The sequence below is a fragment of the Pongo abelii genome, chromosome 6 (genome assembly GCF_028885655.2).
Source record: "Pongo abelii isolate AG06213 chromosome 6, NHGRI_mPonAbe1-v2.0_pri, whole genome shotgun sequence".
Taxonomy (NCBI): domain Eukaryota; kingdom Metazoa; phylum Chordata; class Mammalia; order Primates; family Hominidae; genus Pongo; species Pongo abelii.
Window position 1 is genome coordinate 10,322,757 of NC_071991.2, and position 19,529 is coordinate 10,342,285.

At 49.1% G+C, this 19,529-nt stretch overlaps 1 protein-coding gene across 4 annotated transcripts; it reads left to right on the top strand.

Moving 5' to 3' along the window:
* The first annotated feature begins 522 nt into the window (after positions 1-522).
* POP7 (POP7 homolog, ribonuclease P/MRP subunit) lies at positions 523-13,278 on the top strand. 4 transcript variants are annotated; one of them, XM_024249994.3, is made up of 2 exons: positions 523-1,017; positions 12,604-13,278. In XM_024249994.3, exon 2 carries the CDS (start codon positions 12,614-12,616, stop codon positions 13,034-13,036), a length of 423 nt encoding a protein of 140 aa, XP_024105762.1. In that variant the 5' UTR covers positions 523-1,017; positions 12,604-12,613; the 3' UTR covers positions 13,037-13,278. The 4 variants fall into 4 exon arrangements, with proteins under 4 accessions (XP_024105762.1, XP_024105761.1, XP_002817821.1 ...); XM_024249993.3 differs by lacking the exon at positions 523-1,017 and adding an exon at positions 11,838-12,180; XM_002817775.6 differs by lacking the exon at positions 523-1,017 and adding an exon at positions 11,846-12,088.
* The last annotated feature ends 6,251 nt before the right edge of the window (positions 13,279-19,529 follow it).

Consider the following 19,529-nt stretch of genomic DNA (forward strand, 5'->3'; position numbering starts at 1 on the left):
GCCCTCCCAAAGTGCTGGGATTACAGGCGTGAGCCACCGCGCCCTGCCCCTATTTATTTTTTTGAAGCAGGGTCTCACTCTGTCGCCCAGGCTGCAGTGTACTAGCCTGATCGCGGCTTACGGCAGCCTCCAACTCCCGTGTCTCAAGCAATCCTCCCATCTCAGCCTCCTGAATTGATGGGACTATAGGTGTGCACCACCACGCCCAGATAACTTTTTTATTCTCTGTAAAGACGGGGGCGGGTGGCGTGTCTCATAACATTGCCCAGGCTGGTCTTGAACTCCTGGCCTCAAGGGATCCTCCTGCCACAGCCTCTTGAGTAGCTGGGACTACAGCCGTGTGCCACCACACCCAACTAATTTTTTAAATTTATTGTATTTGTTGTTTGTTTGTTTTCCAAGACAGAATCTTGCTCTGTCGCCTAGGCTGGAGTGCAGTGGCTTGATCACAGTTAACTGCATCCTCCGCCTCCTGGGCTCAAGCAATCCTCCTGCCTCAAGCGCCCTGAGTAGCTAGGACTACCAGGGCACACCACCACGCCCAGCTTTTTTTTTTTTTTGTAGAGACAGGGTTTCCCCCATGTTGCCCAGGCTGGTCTTGAACTCCTGGACCCAAATGATCTTCCTTCCAAAGTGCCGGGATTACAGGCATGAGCCGCCACGCCTGGCCTCTCAAAAGCCTCTGTTTCTCTTACAGAAGGATGTTAACACTGCTCTGCACCCAACCCCCGACCCCCAACTCCACACTCCTCCTTGAGTACTGTAAGAATTAAAATAAGTGAATGTGAAAGGCTTTGACAAGAGAGAAACTGCTATGCAAATGTGAGGTGACTGAAACCCCCTTTGTTTAAGAAAAGGACTTTTCAAGAACGACTCGCTAAACTTTCTCAAGGCTTGAAAGTTCCGCGTATGCTTTCACCTTTTTCTTTGGAAGTTACTCCAGAATGTATACCTTACTTCCCAGAAGCCTAAAAGAGCTGTCGCCCAACACAATGTAATCCTCAAAACAAGGAAAAGGTAAGTTCGTGACTTGGAATTTGAGTGCCTAGTCTTGCCATGATAGAGTGTTGACTTCAGGAACTATTATACCTGGAACAACTTTTGTTTCCCCCACCAAGTACTACTAGGCTTCTCTGCACTTGGAGTTTTCCTGTCTGTTTTCCTTTTTTAACTATTTTATTTATTTAAGAGACAGGGTCTTGCTCTGCTGCCCAGCCTGGAGTGCAGTGGCACAATCAGCTCACTGCAGCATCAACCTCCTAGGCTTAAGTGATCCTCCCTCCTCAGCCTCCCGAGTAGCTGGGACTGCAGGGAGTGGCACACCACCATGCCCGGGTATTATTTATTATTATTATTATTTTTTAGAAAGAGTCTCACCCTGTTGCCCAGGCTGGAGTGCAGTGGAGTGATCTCAGCTCACTGCAACCTCTGACCCCAGGTTCAAGCAATTCTCGTGCCTCATCCTCCCAAGTAGCTGGGATTACAGGTGTGTGCTACCATGCCTGGCTAATTTTTGTATTTTTAGTAGAGACAGGGTTTCACCATGTTGGCCAGGCTGGTCTCGAACTCCTGAACTCAGGTGATCCACCTGCCTCAGCCTCCAAAAGTTCTGGGATTACAGGCATGAGCTACTGCGCCTGGCCCAGCTATTATTTTTTACTTTTAAATTTTTGTAGAGACTGAAGTATCACTATGTTTCCCAGGCTGCTCTCGAACTCCTGGGCTCAAGTAGTCCTTCCATATCGGCCTCCCAAAGTGTTGGGATTACAGGCATGAGCCACTGTGTCTGTCCTGCTGTCTGTTTTTATATTTTATTTAATATTTTAATTTTTTTCGAGATGGAGTTTCGCTCTGTCGCCCAGGCTGGAGTACAGTGGTGTGATCTTAGCTCACTGCAACCTCCACCTCCTGGATTCGAACGATCCTCCCACCTCAGTCTCCTGAGTAGCTGAGACTACAGGTGGGCGCCACCACGCCTAGCTAATTTTTGTATTTTTAGTAGAGACGGAGTTTCACCGTTTTGGCCAGGCTGGTCTCAAATTCCTGACCTCAAGTGATCCGCTGGCCTCGGCCTCCCAAAGTATTGGGATTACAGGCGTGAGCCACCGTGCCCTGCCACCTAGCTTCCTTTCTCAAAGAGGGAGTCTATAGGCTTTAATTTCTGATGACTTCAGCATCAGTGTTCACACTTTACAGTTGGTGGGGATTACTTGTCCAAAGTCACAAACTGGTGTCCAGGAGATCCAGGGAGACCCCTCTAGTCTTCTACCCTGATTGTATTAGTCAGTTCTCATGCTGCTAATAAACCTTGTCCTTCCTTGAGCCCAGAAGGACAAGGTTGTGTACTCCAGCCTGGGCAACAAAGTGAGTTCTTGACTCAAAAAGAGAGAAAAGTGAAAAAATATAATAAAAAACAAAAAAGAACTGTGAGTCTCCCATTAAGAATTAAAAAATTACAAAGAAATCACTTGGACCTAATTGGCCGGGCGTGGTGGCTCATGCCTGTAATCCCAGCACTTTGGGAGGCCGAGGCGGGCGGATCACCTGAGGTTGGGAGTTCGAGACCAGCCTGACCAACATGGAAAAACCCCGTCTCTACTAAAAATACAAAATTAGCCAGGCGTGGTGGTGCGCACCTGTAATCTCAGGTACTAGGGAGTCTGAGGCAGGAGAATCGCTTGAACCTAGGAGGCGGAGGTTGCAGTGAGCAGAGATCACGCCGTTGCACTCCAGCCTGAGCAACAAGAGCGAAATGCTGTCTCACAAAAAAGAAATAACTTGGACCTAATGTGTTTTTGTTTGTTCAGGTGCTGCTCTGTAAAATGTCTTGGTCTGTGTTCTAAATTTGCAAACTTTTTAACTAAACAAAGAGATTTGTTTAGAAGGTTAATGGAGATGAAAGAGTGGTCTCACGCAGACCAAACAGCCAGCCTTTCTTTTCTTTTTTTCTTTTTCTTTCTTTTTTTTTTTTTTTTTTTTGAGACAGAGTCTTGCTGTGTTGCTCAGGCTAGAGTGCAGTGGTGCAACCTCCGCCCCTCCGGGTTCAAGCGTCTTGTATTTTTAGTAGAGATGGGTTTTGCCATGTTGGTCAGGCTGATCTCAAACTCCTGACCTCAGGTGATCCGCCTGCCTCGGCCTTCCAAAGTGCTGAGATTACAGGCGTGAACCACCGTTCCTGGCCCTTTTTTTTTCTTTCTTTTCTTTTTTTTTTTTTTGAAACGAAGTCTCCCTCTGATCCCCAGGCTGGAGTGCAGTGGCGTGATCTTGGCTCACTGCAAGCTCCACCTCCTGGGTTCACGCCATTCTTCTGCCTCAGCCTCCCGAGTAGCTGAGACTACAGGCACCCACCACCACGCCTGGCCAATTTTTTGTATTTTTAGTAGAGACGGGGTTTCACCGTGTTAGCCAGGATGGTCTCGATCTCCTGACCTCGTGATCCACCTGCCTTGGCCTCTTAAAGTGCTGGGATTACAGGCGTGAGCCACCGCGCCTGCCCCGTCCCCACTTTTTTTTTTCTTAATGGCAGATTCCTCTTCAGTGTTTTCCTTCGATGAAATGCAAGGAGAGGGCTGGATGCGGTGGCTCACACCTGTAATCCCAGCACTTTGAGAGACCGAGGCAGGTGGATCACGAGCTCAGGAGTTCAAGACCAGCCTGGCCAACATGGTGAAACCCCCGTCTCTACTAAAAATACAAAAATTAGCCTGTGTGGTGGCGAGCGCCTGTAATCTCAGCTACTCGGGAGGCTGAGGCAGGAGAATCACTTGAACCTTGGAGGCGGAGGTTGCAGTGAGCCGAGATTGGGCCACTGCACTCCAGTCTGAGAGACAGGGCGAGACCCCGTCTCAAAAAAAAAAAAAAAGAAATGCATGCAAGGAGATAAGGACTGTCAAGGACTGTCTTGTCAGATTGGTTTATTGTCAAATCGGTTTATTACAGAGCTTGTCTTCACCCACCTAAATTGCGAGCCTTAATATTTATGTGGATATCAGAGTTTGCAAAACATATTTTAGGTACCATGGAAAGACACACGACCTGAGTAATGGAGTGATAGCTCATAAACTGTGCTTATTGTTAATTATCAGACATAATGGGCCTTAAAATTAATTTACTGCATTCAGAATTACTTTTGGCCCTGAGCTAAGTTCTTTGCTCAACCAAACATAACTGCGTTGTAAGTCACCAATAACTTCCACATTGTGAAATCTACTGGTCCATTATCTTACATGACCTATTACCAGCCAGTGACATAGACGGTCACTGCCTCCAGAAATCCCATCTTCACCTGGCTTTCTGGATGCTATATTCTGTTGGTTTTCCTCCCACCTCACTAGCTGCTATTTCTCCGACTTTTACTGGTTCCTCCTCTTCTCCCCATCCTGCCAGGGCTCAGACCTCCCCATTGCAACAGGATATGGGTCGGGCACAGTGGCTCACATCTGTAATCCCTGCACTTTGGGAAAGTCTGAGGCGGGAGGATCGCTTGAGCCCAGGAGTTCAAGAGCAGCCTGCACAACATGACAAAACCCCATCTCTACAGAAAATACAAAAATTATCCGGGTGTGGCGGTGTGCACATGTAGTCCCAGCTACTCAGGAGGCTGAGGTGGGAGGATTGCTTAAGCCAGGGAGGCGGAGGTTGCAGTAAGTGGAGATCAAGCCACTGCACTCCAGCCTGGGTGGCAGAGCCAGACCCTGTCTCAAAAAAAAAAGGGAACAGGATATAGGACCTACTGCTAAACATTCCTGTCTCTGCCTAATCATTACTTCCTCTTGGAAAACCTTGGATACCTCAAGATGATATTGGCTGTCTCTCCTTGGGGATCCACCCAATCCTATTCATGTCCCCTCAGCACAGGTCACGCGATCATGCTCACCTTGTCTTGCACACTACAATATGAGCAGTTCAGCACAGTATTATGTAATATAACTGGTATGTTCGCAGCCTAACAGGTCACCTTGATCCATCCCTTATAGCTGTGTAATATTCCATGGGATGGATATGCCATAGATTGTTTACTATGCACTGATCAAAAGTTATCTGGAGGTCGGTGGCTCATACCTGCAATCCCAGTGCTTTGGGAGGGTGAGGCGGGAGGATTGCTTAAGTACAGGAAGTCAAGACCAGCCTGGGCAACATAGGGAGACCCCCATCTCTACATAATAAATTAATATGAAAAGAAAGCCATCTGGGTTGCTTCCAGTTGGGCTATTACAAATAAAAATGCTATGGACGGGCTGGGCGCGGTGGCTCATGCCTGTAATCCTAGCACTTTGGGAGGCTGAGGCAGGCAGATCACGAGGTCAGGAGTTCAAGACCAGCCTGGCCAAGATGGTGAAACCCCATCTCCACTAAAAATACAAAAAAATGTAGCTGAGCGTGGTGGCATGCGCGTGTAATCCCAGCTACTTGGGAGGCTGAAGCAGGAGAATTGCTTAAACCCAGGAGGCAGAGGTTGCAGTGAGCTGAGATTGCGCCAGTGCACTCCAGCCTGAGCGACAGAGTAAGACTCCATCTCAAAAAAAAAAAGAAAAAAAATGCAATGGATGTTCATGTACAGATTTTTAAATGCCGAGAAATATTCTTGCTGGGTCATTTGGTAAGTGTACATTTAATTTTAGAAGGAACTGCCAAACTGTTTTCTAGGATGGCTGTACGATTTTACACTTCCACAAGCAGTGTATGTATGAGAGATCCAGTTTCCCTGCATTCTCATCCACACTTGGTATTGTTCGTATTTCGTATTTCAGCCGTTTCAATACGTGTTATTGGTAGCTCGTCATGGTTTTCATGTGTATTTCCTTAATGGCTAGTGATATTGAACATCTTATGATGTGCTTATTTACCATTCTTATACTCCTTTTCACTGAAATGTCCGTTTGAGAGTTGCCCATTTTCTTTTTCTTTCTTTCTTTTTTTTTTTTTTTTGAGACAGAGTCTTGCTCTGTCGCCCAGGCTGGAGTACAATAGTGTGATCCTGGCTCACTGCAACCTCTGCCTTCCAAGTTTAAGCAATTTTCATGTCTCAGCTTCCCGAGTAGATGGGATTAACAGGCGCCTGCCACCACACCCAGCTAATTTTTATATTTTTAGTAGAGCGAGGGTTTCACCATGTTGGCCAGGCTGGTCTCGAACTCCCAACCTCAGGTGATCCACCCACCTCAGCTTCCCAAAGTGCTGGGATTACAGGCAAGAGCCACCGCTTGCTTGCTTGCGTGCTTCCTTCCTTTTTTCTGTTTTTTCTTTCTCTCTCTCCTCCCTTCCTTCCTTCACTTTTTCTTCCTTTCCTTCCTCTCTTTCTTTCTCAGAGCCTCACTTTGTCGCCCAGGCTGGAGTGCAGTGGTATGACCACAGTTCATTGCAGTATTGTCCTCCTGGGCTCAAGCAATCCTCCTACCCCAGCCTCCTGAGTAGCTGGGACTGTAGGCACACACCACCAGGCCTGGCTAATTTTTAAATTTTTTGTAGAGACAGGATCTCACTATGTTGCCCAGGCTGGATTTGCCCATTTTCTAATTGCGTTGTTTGGTTTCTACCTCTCGAGCTTAGAGAGTGCTTTATATATGCTGGAAACAAGTACTTTGTTGGATATATGATTTGCAAATATTTTCTCCCAATCTGTGGCTTCTCTTTTCATCTTACTAATGTGGTCTTTCACATAGCAAATGTTTAAACATTTTGATGAAGTCCAATTTATCAATTTTTTTTTTTGAGATGGAGTTTCACTCGTTGCCCAAGCTGGAGTGCAATGGCGCAATCTCAGCTCACTGCAACCTCCACCTCCCGGGTTCAAGCGATTCTCCTGCCTCAGCCTCCTGAGTAGCTGGGATTACAGGTGCATGCCACCACGCCCGGCTAATTTTTTGTATTTTTAGTAGACAGGGGGTTTCACCATGTTGGCCAGGCTGGTCTTGAACTCCTAACCTCAGGTGATCCAGCTGCTTCCACCTCCCAAAGTGTTGGGATTACAAGCATGAGCCACTGTGCCTAGCCCAATTGTTTTTCTTTTATGGATTGTGCTTTTGGAGTCACATCTAAGAACTCTTCACCTTTAGCTGGACGTGGTGGCATGTGCCTGTAATCCCAGCTACTCAGGAGGCTAAGGCAGGAGAATCTCCTAAACCCGGGAGGCAGAGGTGGCAGTGAGCTGAGATCGCGCCACTGCACTCCAGCTTGGGCAACAGAGTGAGACTCCGTCTCAAAAAAACAACCAAACAAAAAAACAAAACTCTTCACCTGACCCTACACCATGAAGTTTTTTCCTAGATCTACTATCCATTTTGTATTAACTTTTTGCATAGGGCTGAGGCTCATTTCTTTGCCTATTTGTCCAATTGTTTCAGCACCACTTGAAAAGATCGTCCTTTCTCCATTGAAACGCTTTTATACCTTTGTCAAAAACAAGTTGGTTGGCAGTGGCTCACGCCTGTAATCTCAGCACTTTGAGGGAGCTGAGGCAGGAGGATTGCTTGAGTCCAGGAGTTTGAGATCAGCCTGGTCAACATAGTAAGACCTCGTCTCTACAAAAAATAAAACAAAATTAGCCGGGTATGGTGGCGCGTGCTGATAGTCCCAACTACTTGGGAGGCTGAGGTGGGAAGATGACTTGAGCCCAGGAGGTCGAGGCTGCAGTGAGCCAAGATTGTGCCACTACACTCCAAGCCTGGGTGACAAAGTGAGACACTGTCTTATAAACAACAACAACAAAAATTATTTTTTAAAGAGAGGTAGTTGGCTGCACTTCTGTGAATCTATTTCTGAGCTCTCAATTCCATCTTACTGATTTTTGTGTCTATCCCACTGGGGAAACCATACTTTCTTGATAACTGTATTTATATAGTAAGTCTTAAAATCAGGTAGTGTGATTCCAACAACTTTTTCAAAGTGGTTTTAACTATTCTACTTCTTTTGCCTTTCCATATAAAGTTTAGAATAAACGTCTATATTTAATACAAAAAAATTGCTGGGATTTTTGTAGGAATTGCATTACGTCTATAGATCAGTTTGGGTTTTTGTTGTTGTTGTTGTTTGAGAAGGAGTTCGGTCTGTTGCCTAGGCTGGAGTGCAGTGGCGTGATCTTAGCTCACTGCAACCTCTGCCTCCTGGGTTCCAGCTATTCTCCTGCCTCAGTCTCCTGAGTAGCTGGGATTAGTACCAGGCGCGTGCCACCACACCCGGCTAATTTTGTATTTTTAGCAGAGGCGGGGTTTCACCATCTTGGCCAGGCTGATCTTGAAATCCTGACCTCAAGTGATCTGCCCACCTTGGCCTCCAAAGTGCTGGGATTAAAGGCGTGAGCCACCACGCTCGGCCCCTGTAGATTAATTTGAAGAGAATTGGTATCTTTACTATAATATGTTGGATCTTCCAATTCAATCCCAATCTTGTGGTTAATGAAAGAATCTGAAGTAAAGTAAAGAACTACGGGATTGAAATGGGGTGCTGGGAGCAAATTTCTCTAGAATCTGAACTCTCTTCAACCTTTGATCAAATGGAGTCAGACTCCATCCTAGGGAACTGAGAAGGGCCTGGGAGACATAAATATGCCAACTCACCTGTGTAGGTTTACAGTTTACAACATTACCTTGGGTTTCACAACTCAACTGCAAGAAAGGAATTAGCATCCCCATTTTTTTAAACCAGTGTTTTCATATCCTTTATTCCCAAGTCAGTGTATTTGTCAGTTTGAATATTACATGTATGATAAAACAGATTATGAAAAGCATACTTACGAGAACATTATTTTATATAACTGATCATTGAATATGCAACCTCTTGCAACAATAACTTAATGGACCCAACTCTACCTTCTAAATGGACCAATTTTATGATTCTCCTAAAATGTTTTGAGTTGGGTATAGTTTCTTGTTGCTTCTTCCTGTGATCCAAAGCTTAAAAATGAGGCTGGGCACAATGGCTCACGCCTGTCATCCCAGCACTTTAGGAGGCCAAGGTGGGAGGATCACTTGAGATCCGGAGTTTGAGACCAGCCTGGCCAACATGGTGAAACCCCATCTCTACTGAAAATACAAAAATTAGCCGGGCGTGGTGGTGCTCACCTGTAATCCCAGCTACTCAGGAGGCTGAGGCAGGAGAATCGCTTTAACCTGAGAGTCAGAGGTTGCAGTGAGCTGAGATCGTGCCTCTGCACTCCAGCCTGGGCAACGGAGCGAGACTCCGTCACAAAAAAAAAGGAATGAATCTCTGGAAACTAGCAATTAGAGCCAGACCTCCCTAGGACCAAGGAGACAGGAGTTGGGGAAAAAGACACTACAGGTGATGCCCACAGTCTCAAGCCCTGTGGCATATGCTTGACTTCAGAGCATTCCAGTACTCAAGTGTGGCGCCATCTGTATATCCTGTCATCACAAATGCCCGCAACTGCTACAATTAACAGGATATGGGAAAGAGGAGGCACATCATGTGTGGAGGAATGAATCAGTCCCAATAATTATGTGAACATTTCAAATATATATATATATATATATATATATATGTATATATATATATATATGTATTTTTTTTTTTTGAGATGGAGTCTCGCTCTGTCCCCCAGGCTGGAGTGCAGTGGCACGATCTCGGCTCTCTGCAAGCTCTGCCTTATGGGTTCACGCCATTCTCCTGCCTCAGCCTCCCGAGTAGCTGGGACTACAGGCGCCTGCCACCACGCCCGGCTAATTTTTTGTATTTTTAGTAGAGGCAGGGTTCCACCGTGTTAGCCAGGATGGTCTCGATCTCCTGACCTCGTGATCCGCTCATCTCGGCCTCCCAAAGTGCTGGGATTATAGGCGTGAGCCACCGCACCCGGCCAACATTTCGAAAATTTCAATACCAAGGATTAACTTCTAGTGCATGCCTGTAGTCCTAGCTGTTCAGGTGGCTGGGGCGGGAGAATTGCTTGAGCCCAGGAGGTAGAGGCTGCAGTGAGCTGTGATCACAGCACTGCACTCCAGCCTGGGCAACAGACTGAGACCCTGTCTCAAAAAAAAAAAAAAGACAAGTTTAGGCTGAGCACAGTGGCTCACACCTGTAATCCCAGCACTTTGGGAGGCCAAGGTGGGAGGATCGCCTGAGCCCAGGAGTTTGAAACCAGCCAGGGCCACAAAGTGAGACTCCATCTCTACAAAAAAAAAATCAAAATATTAGTCGTGCATTGTGGTGCACACCTGTGGTCCCAGCTACACAGGAAGCTGACACAGGATGATGGCTTGAGTCCAGGAGTTCAGGGCTGCAGTGAGCCATGTTCACGTCACTGCACTCCAGCCTGGGTGACAGAGTAAAACCCTGTCTCAAAAAAATGAAATAAATTGGCCAGGCACAGTGGCCTGGCCTAAAATCTCAGCTACTCAGGAGGCCGAGGCACAAAAATCGCTTGAACCTGGTAGGCGGAGGTTTCAGTGAGCTGTGATCATACCACTCCACTCCAGCCTCGGCAACAGACTGAGACCCTGTCTTTTAAAAAAAAAAAAAAAAAAAAAAAAAGCAAGTTTAGGCTGAGCTGAGCCCAGTGGCTGACACCTGTAATCCCAGCACTTTGGGAGGCCAGGGTGAGAGGATCGCTTGAACCTAGGAGTTCAAAAGCAGCCTGGGCCGCAAAGTGAGACCCATCTCTACAAAAAATAAAAAATAAAAAAAAAATCAGCCGTGCGTTGTGGCACACACCTGTGGTCCCAGCTACACAGGAAGCTGACACAGGATGATCGCTTGAGCCCAGGAGTTCAGGGCTGCAGTGAGCCGTGTTAACACCACTGCACTCCAGCCCGGGTGACAGAATAAGGCCCTGTCTCAAAAAAAATGAAATAAACTGGCTGGGTGCGGTGGTGTGCGCCTGTAATTCCAGCTACTCAAGAGGCTGAGGCACAAGAATCGCTTGAACCCGGTAGGCAGAGGTTGTAGTGAGCTGAGATCACACCACTGCAGTCCAGCCTGGGCCATAGAGTGAGACCCTGTCTCAAAACTAAATGCATGCAAGTTTGTAGACAGAAGCTATACAGCTAGCCATTCAATATAATGCATGTGCAATATGGTGGACCTGCTGTGAACATCCCCATTTGAATGCTGGGCAAACAGAGTAGTTCAAGGTCCCCAGTGCAGCAGGTCCTACTCATTTCAGAAGGGAACTGCAGAAACTATGCCCATCTGGGCACAGCCCCCACTCCACTGGCCTGAGCGCCACGAATCCGGCGCGCGTCCTCCCCATCTTGCCCGCCAGGGGGCGGCAAGTCCCTGCTCCGGGGTCGCGTGCCGCAGAGCTGGTGGGAGATGGTTGAGGGGCGTGGGTGGGTCAGCGTTCCTTGGGGACCCGTGGAGCTTGGGCTTAGGGCTCACAGCGTGGGTCCCCAGCATAGACAAGAGGCGGACAGCTTCCCGTGAACTGCAGGGAAGTCATGGGACGCTGTCCTCCAGCGAGGTGGGGACCGGCCATGTCCCTCAGTTCCCCCTCGGTCCTCGGGCCACAGGGACATTAGACTAGGGGGTCAGTTCTGCCAGCCCTGCCCAGGCCTCTTCTGACCAGAGGAGCTGCGACGGACGCGGAGTTCAGGCCCCTTGGCGACCGCGGTCTCCTGAACTCGACCCTTTCCCTGCTCCCATGAGGAAGAACCCTGCCCCTAGAACAGCCTCTCCTCCAGGTGTCTTCCCTACGCTACCCCTCCGCCGGCCGGGAACTCCGCCAGGCCTAGAGACGCCGACCCGGCCCTTTCTAGCTCCTCCCCGGCTCGGACCTGGTCCCCGCCCTCGGCCGCCCGCCAGTCCCCGAGGCGTACACGTGTAGATCCCGTCACGCCCGGAAGTCTCGCGTTACTCAAACGCCTCGCGCAGTCGCACTTGCGTTCAGGGGAGGGGCGGGGCGAACGGAAGCCGGGAAGGCGATTCGTAGCTCGCGGGGTACCGGCGCGCGTGCGCACTCCGCAACCCGTTCAGGACCCCGGCGCCGGCAGAGCGCTCACGAGCTGGCTGGCTGCTTGCACCCACATCCTTCTTTCTCTCGGTCCTGGGGTCGCGGTTACTTGGGCTGGCCGGCGAACCCTTGAGTGGCCTGGCGGGGAGCGGGCCTCGCGCGCCTGGAGGGCCCTGTGGAACGAAGAGAGTAAGCACGGAAGGGCCGGCGGAGGGGCGCGAGGTTGAGGGCGACGCGATGAATGAATCGGAACGGGGGGTGGGGAGACGCGGAATCTGGAGGTGAGTGGGAGAGGACAAGGGGCCGGAAGGAAACAGGGACATCGAGTGTGTCCCCTCTCGGGTGCACCCTTTATTTTTGTTTTTATTTTTGTTTGAGACAGAGGCTTGCTCTGTTTCCCAGGCTAGAGTGCAGTGGCGGGCGCGATCACGGTTCACTGTAGCCTCGAACTCCCGATCTCAAGCGATCCTCCCGCCTCGGCCCGGGTAATTAAAAAATTTTTTCTTAAGACAGGGTCTTGCTATGTTGCCCAGGCTGGTCTCAAACACCCGGGATCCAGTGATCCTCCCGCCTCGACCTCCCAAAGTGCTGGGGTTACAGGCGTGAGTCACTGCCCGGCCAGGTGCACCCTTTGTACAGGAAAAGGGGTAGGAAAGGCTTCGAGGTCACTGTGATCCCTCTGATCGCGTCCTTTCCCACGCCAGGGCACACAGCATGGCAGAAAACCGAGAGCCCCGCGGTGCTGTGGAGGCTGAACTGGATCCAGTGGAGTACACCCTTAGGAAAAGGCTTCCCAACCGCCTGCCCCGGAGGCCCAATGACATTTATGTCAACATGAAGACTGACTTTAAGGCCCAGCTGGCCCGCTGCCAGAAGCTGCTGGACGGAGGGGCCCGGGGTCAGAACGCGTGCTCTGAGATCTACATTCACGGCTTGGGCCTGGCCATCAACCGCGCCATCAACATCGCGCTGCAGCTGCAGGCCGGCAGCTTCGGGTCCTTGCAGGTGGCTGCCAATACCTCCACCGTGGAGCTTGTTGATGAGCTGGAGCCAGAGACCGATACACGGGAGCCACTGACTCGGATCCGCAATAACTCAGCCATCCACATCCGAGTCTTCAGGGTCACACCAAAGTAATTGAAAAGGCACTCCTCCACTTATACCCTCCGTGATGTGACTCTTCGCGTGCTGAGTACTGGACCTCGGACCAGAGCCGTGTAAGAAAAGGCCTGTTCCCTGGAAGCCCAAAGGACTCTGCATTGAGGGTGGCGGTAATTGTCTCTTGGTGGGCCCAGTTAGTGGGTCTTCCTGAGTGTGTGTATGTGGTCTGTAACTATTGCCGTATAAATAAAAAATCCTGTTGTACCAGTGTCCTGCCACCCCACTGCCACTGACTCTTTCCTGTGTAAATTCTGTGTGTGCCTGAATAGGGATGGTAGGAAACGCTACAAGTATCTAGGTGAAAGGGGAACCCAAGTGTTTCTTGCCTCTATAGAGAGCATAGATTATGCTATGAGCAGTGTAACAAAACAGTACAGTGCAGAAGCCCAGTCATTCCAATGTTTGTTTATTTGTTTGTTTGTTTTTTGAGACACAGTCTCACTCTGTCACCCAAGCTGGAGTGCAGTGGCACGATCTTGGCTCACTGCAAGCTCCACCTCCCGAGTTCACACCATTCTCCTGCCTCAGCCTCCTGAGTAGCTGGGACTACAGGTGCCTGCCACCACACCCTGGCTAATTTTTTTCGTATTTTTAGTAGAGACAGGGTTTCACCGTGTTAGCAGGGATGTTCTCGATCTCCTGACCTCGTGATCCGCCCATCTTGGCCTCCCAAAGTGCTAGGATTACAGGCGTGAGCCACCGCGCCCAGCGCTAATGTTTGTTTTAAAGATTTTCATCTTCTAGTTGGGTGCAGTGGCTCCAGCCTGTAGTCCGAGCTACTGGCAGAGGCTGAGGCGGAAAGATCGCTTGAGCCTGGGAGTTTGAAGGTGCAGTGAGTTATGATCGTGCCACCTGCACTCCAATCTAGATGACATACTGAGACCCAGTCTATGCAAAAAAACCACTTTTTTTTTTTTTCTGAGATGAAGTCTTGCTCTGTCACCCAGGCTGGAGTACAGTGGTGCCATCTTGGCTCACTGCAACGTTCGCCTCCTGGGTTCAAGTGATTCTCTTGCCTCATCCTCCCCAGTAGCTGGGATTACAGGTGAGTGCCACCACGCCCAGCTAATTATTTTTGTATTTTTTTAGTGGAAACACCATGTTGGCCAGGCTGTTCTCAAACTCCTGACCTCAAGTGATCTGCCCGCCTCAGCCTCCCAAAAGCAAAAAATTTTTGAAAACTAGATGGGTGTAGTGGCTTGCACCTATAATCCCAGCTACCTCGTTAGCTGAGGCAGGAGGATCACTTGAGCCCAGGAGTTCGAGGCTGCAGTGAGCTGTGATCACCGCACTGTACTCCTCCAGCCTTGCTGACAAAGCAAGACCGTATCTCAAAAAAAAAAGGAAGCAAACTAAGACTTCAGGACCTTAGTGTCAGGCTCCGTGGTAGGGACTGACAAGTGGCTTCATTTAATTCCTGGACCTGCAGGGCCTACCTAGATGGCACCCGGGCTTTCAGATGCAGAGCCCTTCAGACCCTTTTTTTTTTTTTTTTTGAGACAACTTCACTCTGTCATCCAGGCTGGAGTGCAGTGGTGCGATCTCAGCTCACTGCAACCACTGCCTCCTGGGTTCAAGGGATTCTTCTGCCTCAGCCTCCTGAGTAGCTGGGACTATAGGCGTGCATCACCACGTCCTGCAATTTTTTGTATTTTTAGTAGAGAAGGGGTTTCACCATGTCAGCCAGGCTGGTCTCAAACTTCTTACCTCAAGCATTCTGCCCGCCTTGGCCACCCAAAGTGCTGGGATTACAGGCATGAGCCACCGTGCCCGGCCTTCAGACCCTTCTCACTGGGCTGCTCCAGTGGCAAAGGGACCCCCCACTCCAAATAATTACTGGGCACACAGGTAATACTTTCTGTTTGGATATTTGTGGGATGACCTGATTTTTCATATTTATCAAACTAGAGTCAACTAAAGCAATGTTTATCAAAGCGGGTTGTGACCCATTTGTGGGTCACAGCTTCTCAAAAAAAAAAAAAAAACCAGGCGCGGTGGCTCACGCCTGTAATCCCAGCACTTTGGGAGGCCGAGGCGGGCAGATCACGAGGTCCAGAGATCAAGACCATCCTGGCTAACATGGTGAAACCCTGTCTCTACTAAAAATACAAAAAATTAGCCAGGTGTGTTGGCACATGCCTGTAGTTCCAGCTACTCCGGAGGCTGAGACAGGAGAATCGCTTGAACCAGGGAGGCGGAGGTTGCAGTGAGCCAAGATCGCGCCACTGCACTCCAGCCTGGGCGACAGAGTGACTCCGTCTCAAAAAACAAAAACAAAAACAAAAAAAACAAGGCTGGGTGTGGTGGCTCACGCCTATAATCCCAGCACTTTGGGAGGCCGAGGCAGGTCAATCTCTTGAGCCCAGGAGTTCGAGACCAGCCTAGGCAACATGGCGAAATCCCATCTCTACAAAAAATATAAAAAGTTGTCCGGGCATAGTGGCATGAAACTGCGGTCCCAGCTACTTGGGAGGCTGAGGTGGGAGGATTACCTGAGCCCAGGATGGGGAGGTTGCAGTGAGCTGAGATCACGCCAGTGCACTCCAGCCTGGGTGACAGCGCAAGACCTTGTCTAAAAAACGAAAAGAAAAAGAAAAAAGAACCCAAGTTAAAAAAAAAGTGCAACTTAAATGGTGGTGTTTTATTGCAGATTTTTTTGTTTTTTTTTGAGGCAGAGTGTCTATCTCCTAGGCTGGAGTTCAGTAGCACAATCTTGGCTCACTGCAACCTCTGCCTCCCAGGTTCAAGCGATTCTCCTGCCTCAGCCTCCTGAGTAGCTGGAATTATAGGCGTGTGCCACAACGCCTGGCTAATTTTTGTATTTTTAGTAGAGATGGGGTTTTGCCACGTTGTCCAGGCTGGTCTCAAACTCCTGACCTCAGGTGATCCACCCGCCTCAGCCTCCAAAAGTGCTGGGATTACAGGTGTGAGCCACTAGGCCTGACCAGCAGATTTTTCAGTCAGGCATGTGTATATATATATGTGTAGTATAATAGGATGTACATTGTGTTTTTTACCGTTTGAGGTCATAAGAGTTTAAGAGCCTCTGATTTACAGGTTAGGAACAGAATTTCACTCTAATTCAAGTGAAGGTAGTTTGGTTTGGAGGTCTGAAGATCAGTCTTCTAATTCATCAAAATCCCTTCCTCTGGTATCTGCATATGAAATGGTCCCTACGTTCAAGGAGCTCGCCATCTAATCGGGAGGGTGGACACATAATTTTTTGTGAATGAGTAAGATGTGTGAGACATAACAGTAGCAATGATAAGGAAATGTGGAGATGGAAAGGGCTAATAACTTCCTGGTGGGACCCAAAATGGTTTCATTCACCTTTGATCTGGGTGTTGAAGGATGTATAGGAGTTTGCCAGGCAGAAAAGAGGGCATATTTGGCAGAGAGATGACAGTGGGGCGGGGAGATGGGTGGATTTGGCTGGGAATGGTGGCCATGCCTGTAATCCCAGCACTTTGGAAGGCCGAAGAGAGAAAATTGCTAGAGCTCAGGAGTTTGAGACCAGCCTGGGCAATAGAGTAAGACTTCGTCTCTATCAAAAATTTAAAAATTAACTGGGCTTGGTGGTGTGCTGTGGTCCAGCTACTCAGGAGGCTGAGGTGGGAGGATTGCTTGAGCCCAAGAGGTTGAGGCTGCAGTGAGCCGTGACTGAGGGCTTGTGAAACAGCAAAAACCTATCTCAAAAAACAGTGGGCAGGGAGGGGATTAATGAATAGGCAGCTACATTCTGGTACTGGAGGGACTCGAGGTGGCTAGAAAGCAAGAGGTACTGGGAGACACGGCTGCAGACATTTCTTTTTTTTTTTTTTTTTTTGAGACACAGTCTGTCTCTATCGCCAGGCTGGAATGCAGTGGTGTGATCTTGGCTCACTGCAACCCTCTGACTCCCTGGTTCAAGCGATTCTCCTGCCTCAGCCTCCCAAGTAGCTGAGTAGCTGGGATTACAGGTGCACACCACCACACCCAGCTAATTTTTGTATTTTTAGTAAAGACAGGGTTTCACCATGTTGGCCAGGATGGTCTCGATCTCATGACCTCATGATCTGCCCGCCTAGGGCCTCCCAAAGTGCTGGGATTACAGGCGTGAGCCACTGCACCCGGCTGGCTGCGGCCATTTCTATCGGGCCACATCCCTTCCATCAGCCTGACTGCAAGGCTTCCTCGCCCGGGAGCCCCCCAGTAGCCGAGCGGGGAGCCAGCAGGAAGCTGGATGGAGCTGTGTCTCCCTGCACGTATGTGCTCCGGGCCTGAGCCCAGCAGAGGTGGTGGCAGGCAGCCTTTCCCATCTGGTTTGTTTTGGCAGTTCCCTCCTGCAGCCTATTTGTTTGTTGTTTCTACTCCATGTTTTCTCACTGCTTGCCAGTGGGGCTTCCCTCAGTGGCAGTTCTGCAGAAACAGACCTCCACATTGCCACTGAAGGAAGAGTGGGGCCTGGGGCTCACTCTTTTGTGTGTGGGGGGGTGTGAACCAGGCTTCTGCATCTACTGGAGTCCATGCAGGGCAGGTGGAGCAGGGAACCCTGCCTGCAGGCCAGACCGTAGGGAGGCTGGCTCCGGCCTCTGTTCTCCTCCCTTTACCGGTTCTCCAAAGTGACTTCCATCAAAGCTTGGGAGGCCAGAAACAGTGAGCCACGTCTGTAATCCCACCACTTTGGGAGGCCCAGGCAGGCGGATCACCTGAGGTTAGGAGTTCAAGACCAGCCTGGCCAACATGGTGAAACCCCGCCTCTACTGAAAATACAAAATCAGCTGGGTGTGGTGGTGGGCGCCTGTAATCCTAGCTACTCAGGAGGCTGAGGCAAGAGAACTGCTTGAACCCAGGAGGCGGAGGTTGCAGTGAGCCAAGATCGTGCCATTGCACTCCAGCCTGGGAGACAGAGCGAGACTCAGTCTCAAAAAAAAAAAAGCTTGAAAAACAGGGGAGAGGGGTGAGGAGATGGAGGCAAAAGGTGTGTGCAAATACAAGGCCCTGCCCTCCTTTTTACATTTTATTTATTTATTTATTTATTTATTTATTTATTTATTTATTTATTTTAGAGACAGGGTCTCACTCTGTAGCCTAGGCTGGAGTGCAATGGTACAATCATAGCTCACTGCAACCTCGAACTTCTAGGCTCAAGCAATCCTCCTGCCTCAGCCTCCCAGGTAGTTAGGACTACAGGCAAAAAAAAAAAAAAAAGAGCTACTATTGTTTTGTTTGTTTGTTTATCTGTTTGTTTTGAGACGGAGTTGTGCTCTTGTTGCCCAGGCTGGAATGCAATGGCATGATCTTGGCTCACTGCAACCTCCACCTCCTGGATTCAAGTGATTCTCCTGCCTCAGCCTCCTGAGTAGCTGGGATTACAGGCATGTGCCACCAAGCCCGGCTACTTTTTGTATTTTTAGTAGAGACGGGGTTTCTCTGTGTTTGCCAGGCTGGTCTCGAACTCCTGACCTCAGGTGATCCGCCTGCCTCAGCCTCCCAAAGTTCTGAGATTACAGGCGTGAGCCACTGTGCCCGGCCAAGAGCTAGTATTGTTTAGTATGAAGCCATTTTGCTAAGAAATGGTTTTAGGCTTCTTAATGGGAATGGGGAGAAGTGAAGGAAGGCAATTTTGTGTGCGTTTAATTCTCAAGTCTGAGTTACTAGTTTCTGCCAGACTCAGTTGTGGCTCGCATAGCAGGGAAGGGGACAGGGCCTTGAAATATTAAGTGGTTTGATCAGGCTGATGATCCCGCTAGAGAGACCCAGCACTTTGTCCCAGGTGAGTTTCTGGTGCTTGGTCAGGAGTTGAGGGAAAAATGGTGTTTCACAAACCCTCAAACCACTAGAGAGGTTGGACAAGAACGTGTCAATTGTATTTCCTTAGGAAACAGATGTCCAATTGCACAGAGATTTGGGATGAGGCAAAGGTCATCCTACCAGAAGGAAGCCTGTGAAAATGGCCACTTAAGGTCCCAAGACCCTAATGACATTATGGGTGTTTTTCAGTTTATGTGTTTGAGTTTAGTGCTGTTTTCTAATTTTGGTCACGTATTGTTTTTGTAATGAGCAAAAGTTCATTACAAAAGTTTTTTTTTTTTTTTTTTTTTTTTGAGATGGAGTCTGGCTCTGTCACCCAGGCTGGAGTCCAGTGTCACAATCTTGGCTCACCGCAACCTCCGCCTCTTGGGTTCAAGCGATTCTTCTGCCTCAGCCTCCTGAGTAGCTGGGACTACAGGTGTGCGCCACCATGCCCAGCTAATTTTTGTATTTTTAGTAGAGTTGGGATTTCACCATATTGGCCAGTCTGGTCTTGAACTCCTGACCTTGTGACCTGCCCATCTCAGCCCCCAAAGTGCTGGGATTACAGGTGTGAGCCACCGAGCCCGGCCTACCAAAGTTTCATGAAGCCTATTCCTGACTGATCCTTTGTTCTCTAAGTAAGGTGATCAGGGAGTTAGTTATCAAACTGATGAGGGGCTGGGTGAGGTGGCTC

Bases quoted from the DNA above. Each gene is read 5' to 3' on its own strand.
- POP7 (XM_024249993.3), top strand. From the start codon at position 12,137: ATGAATGAATCGGAACGGGGGGTGGGGAGACGCGGAATCTGGAG. The intron at 12,181-12,603 runs GTGAGTGGGAGA...TTCCCACGCCAG, and splicing joins GGGAGACGCGGAATCTGGAG to GGCACACAGCATGGCAGAAA.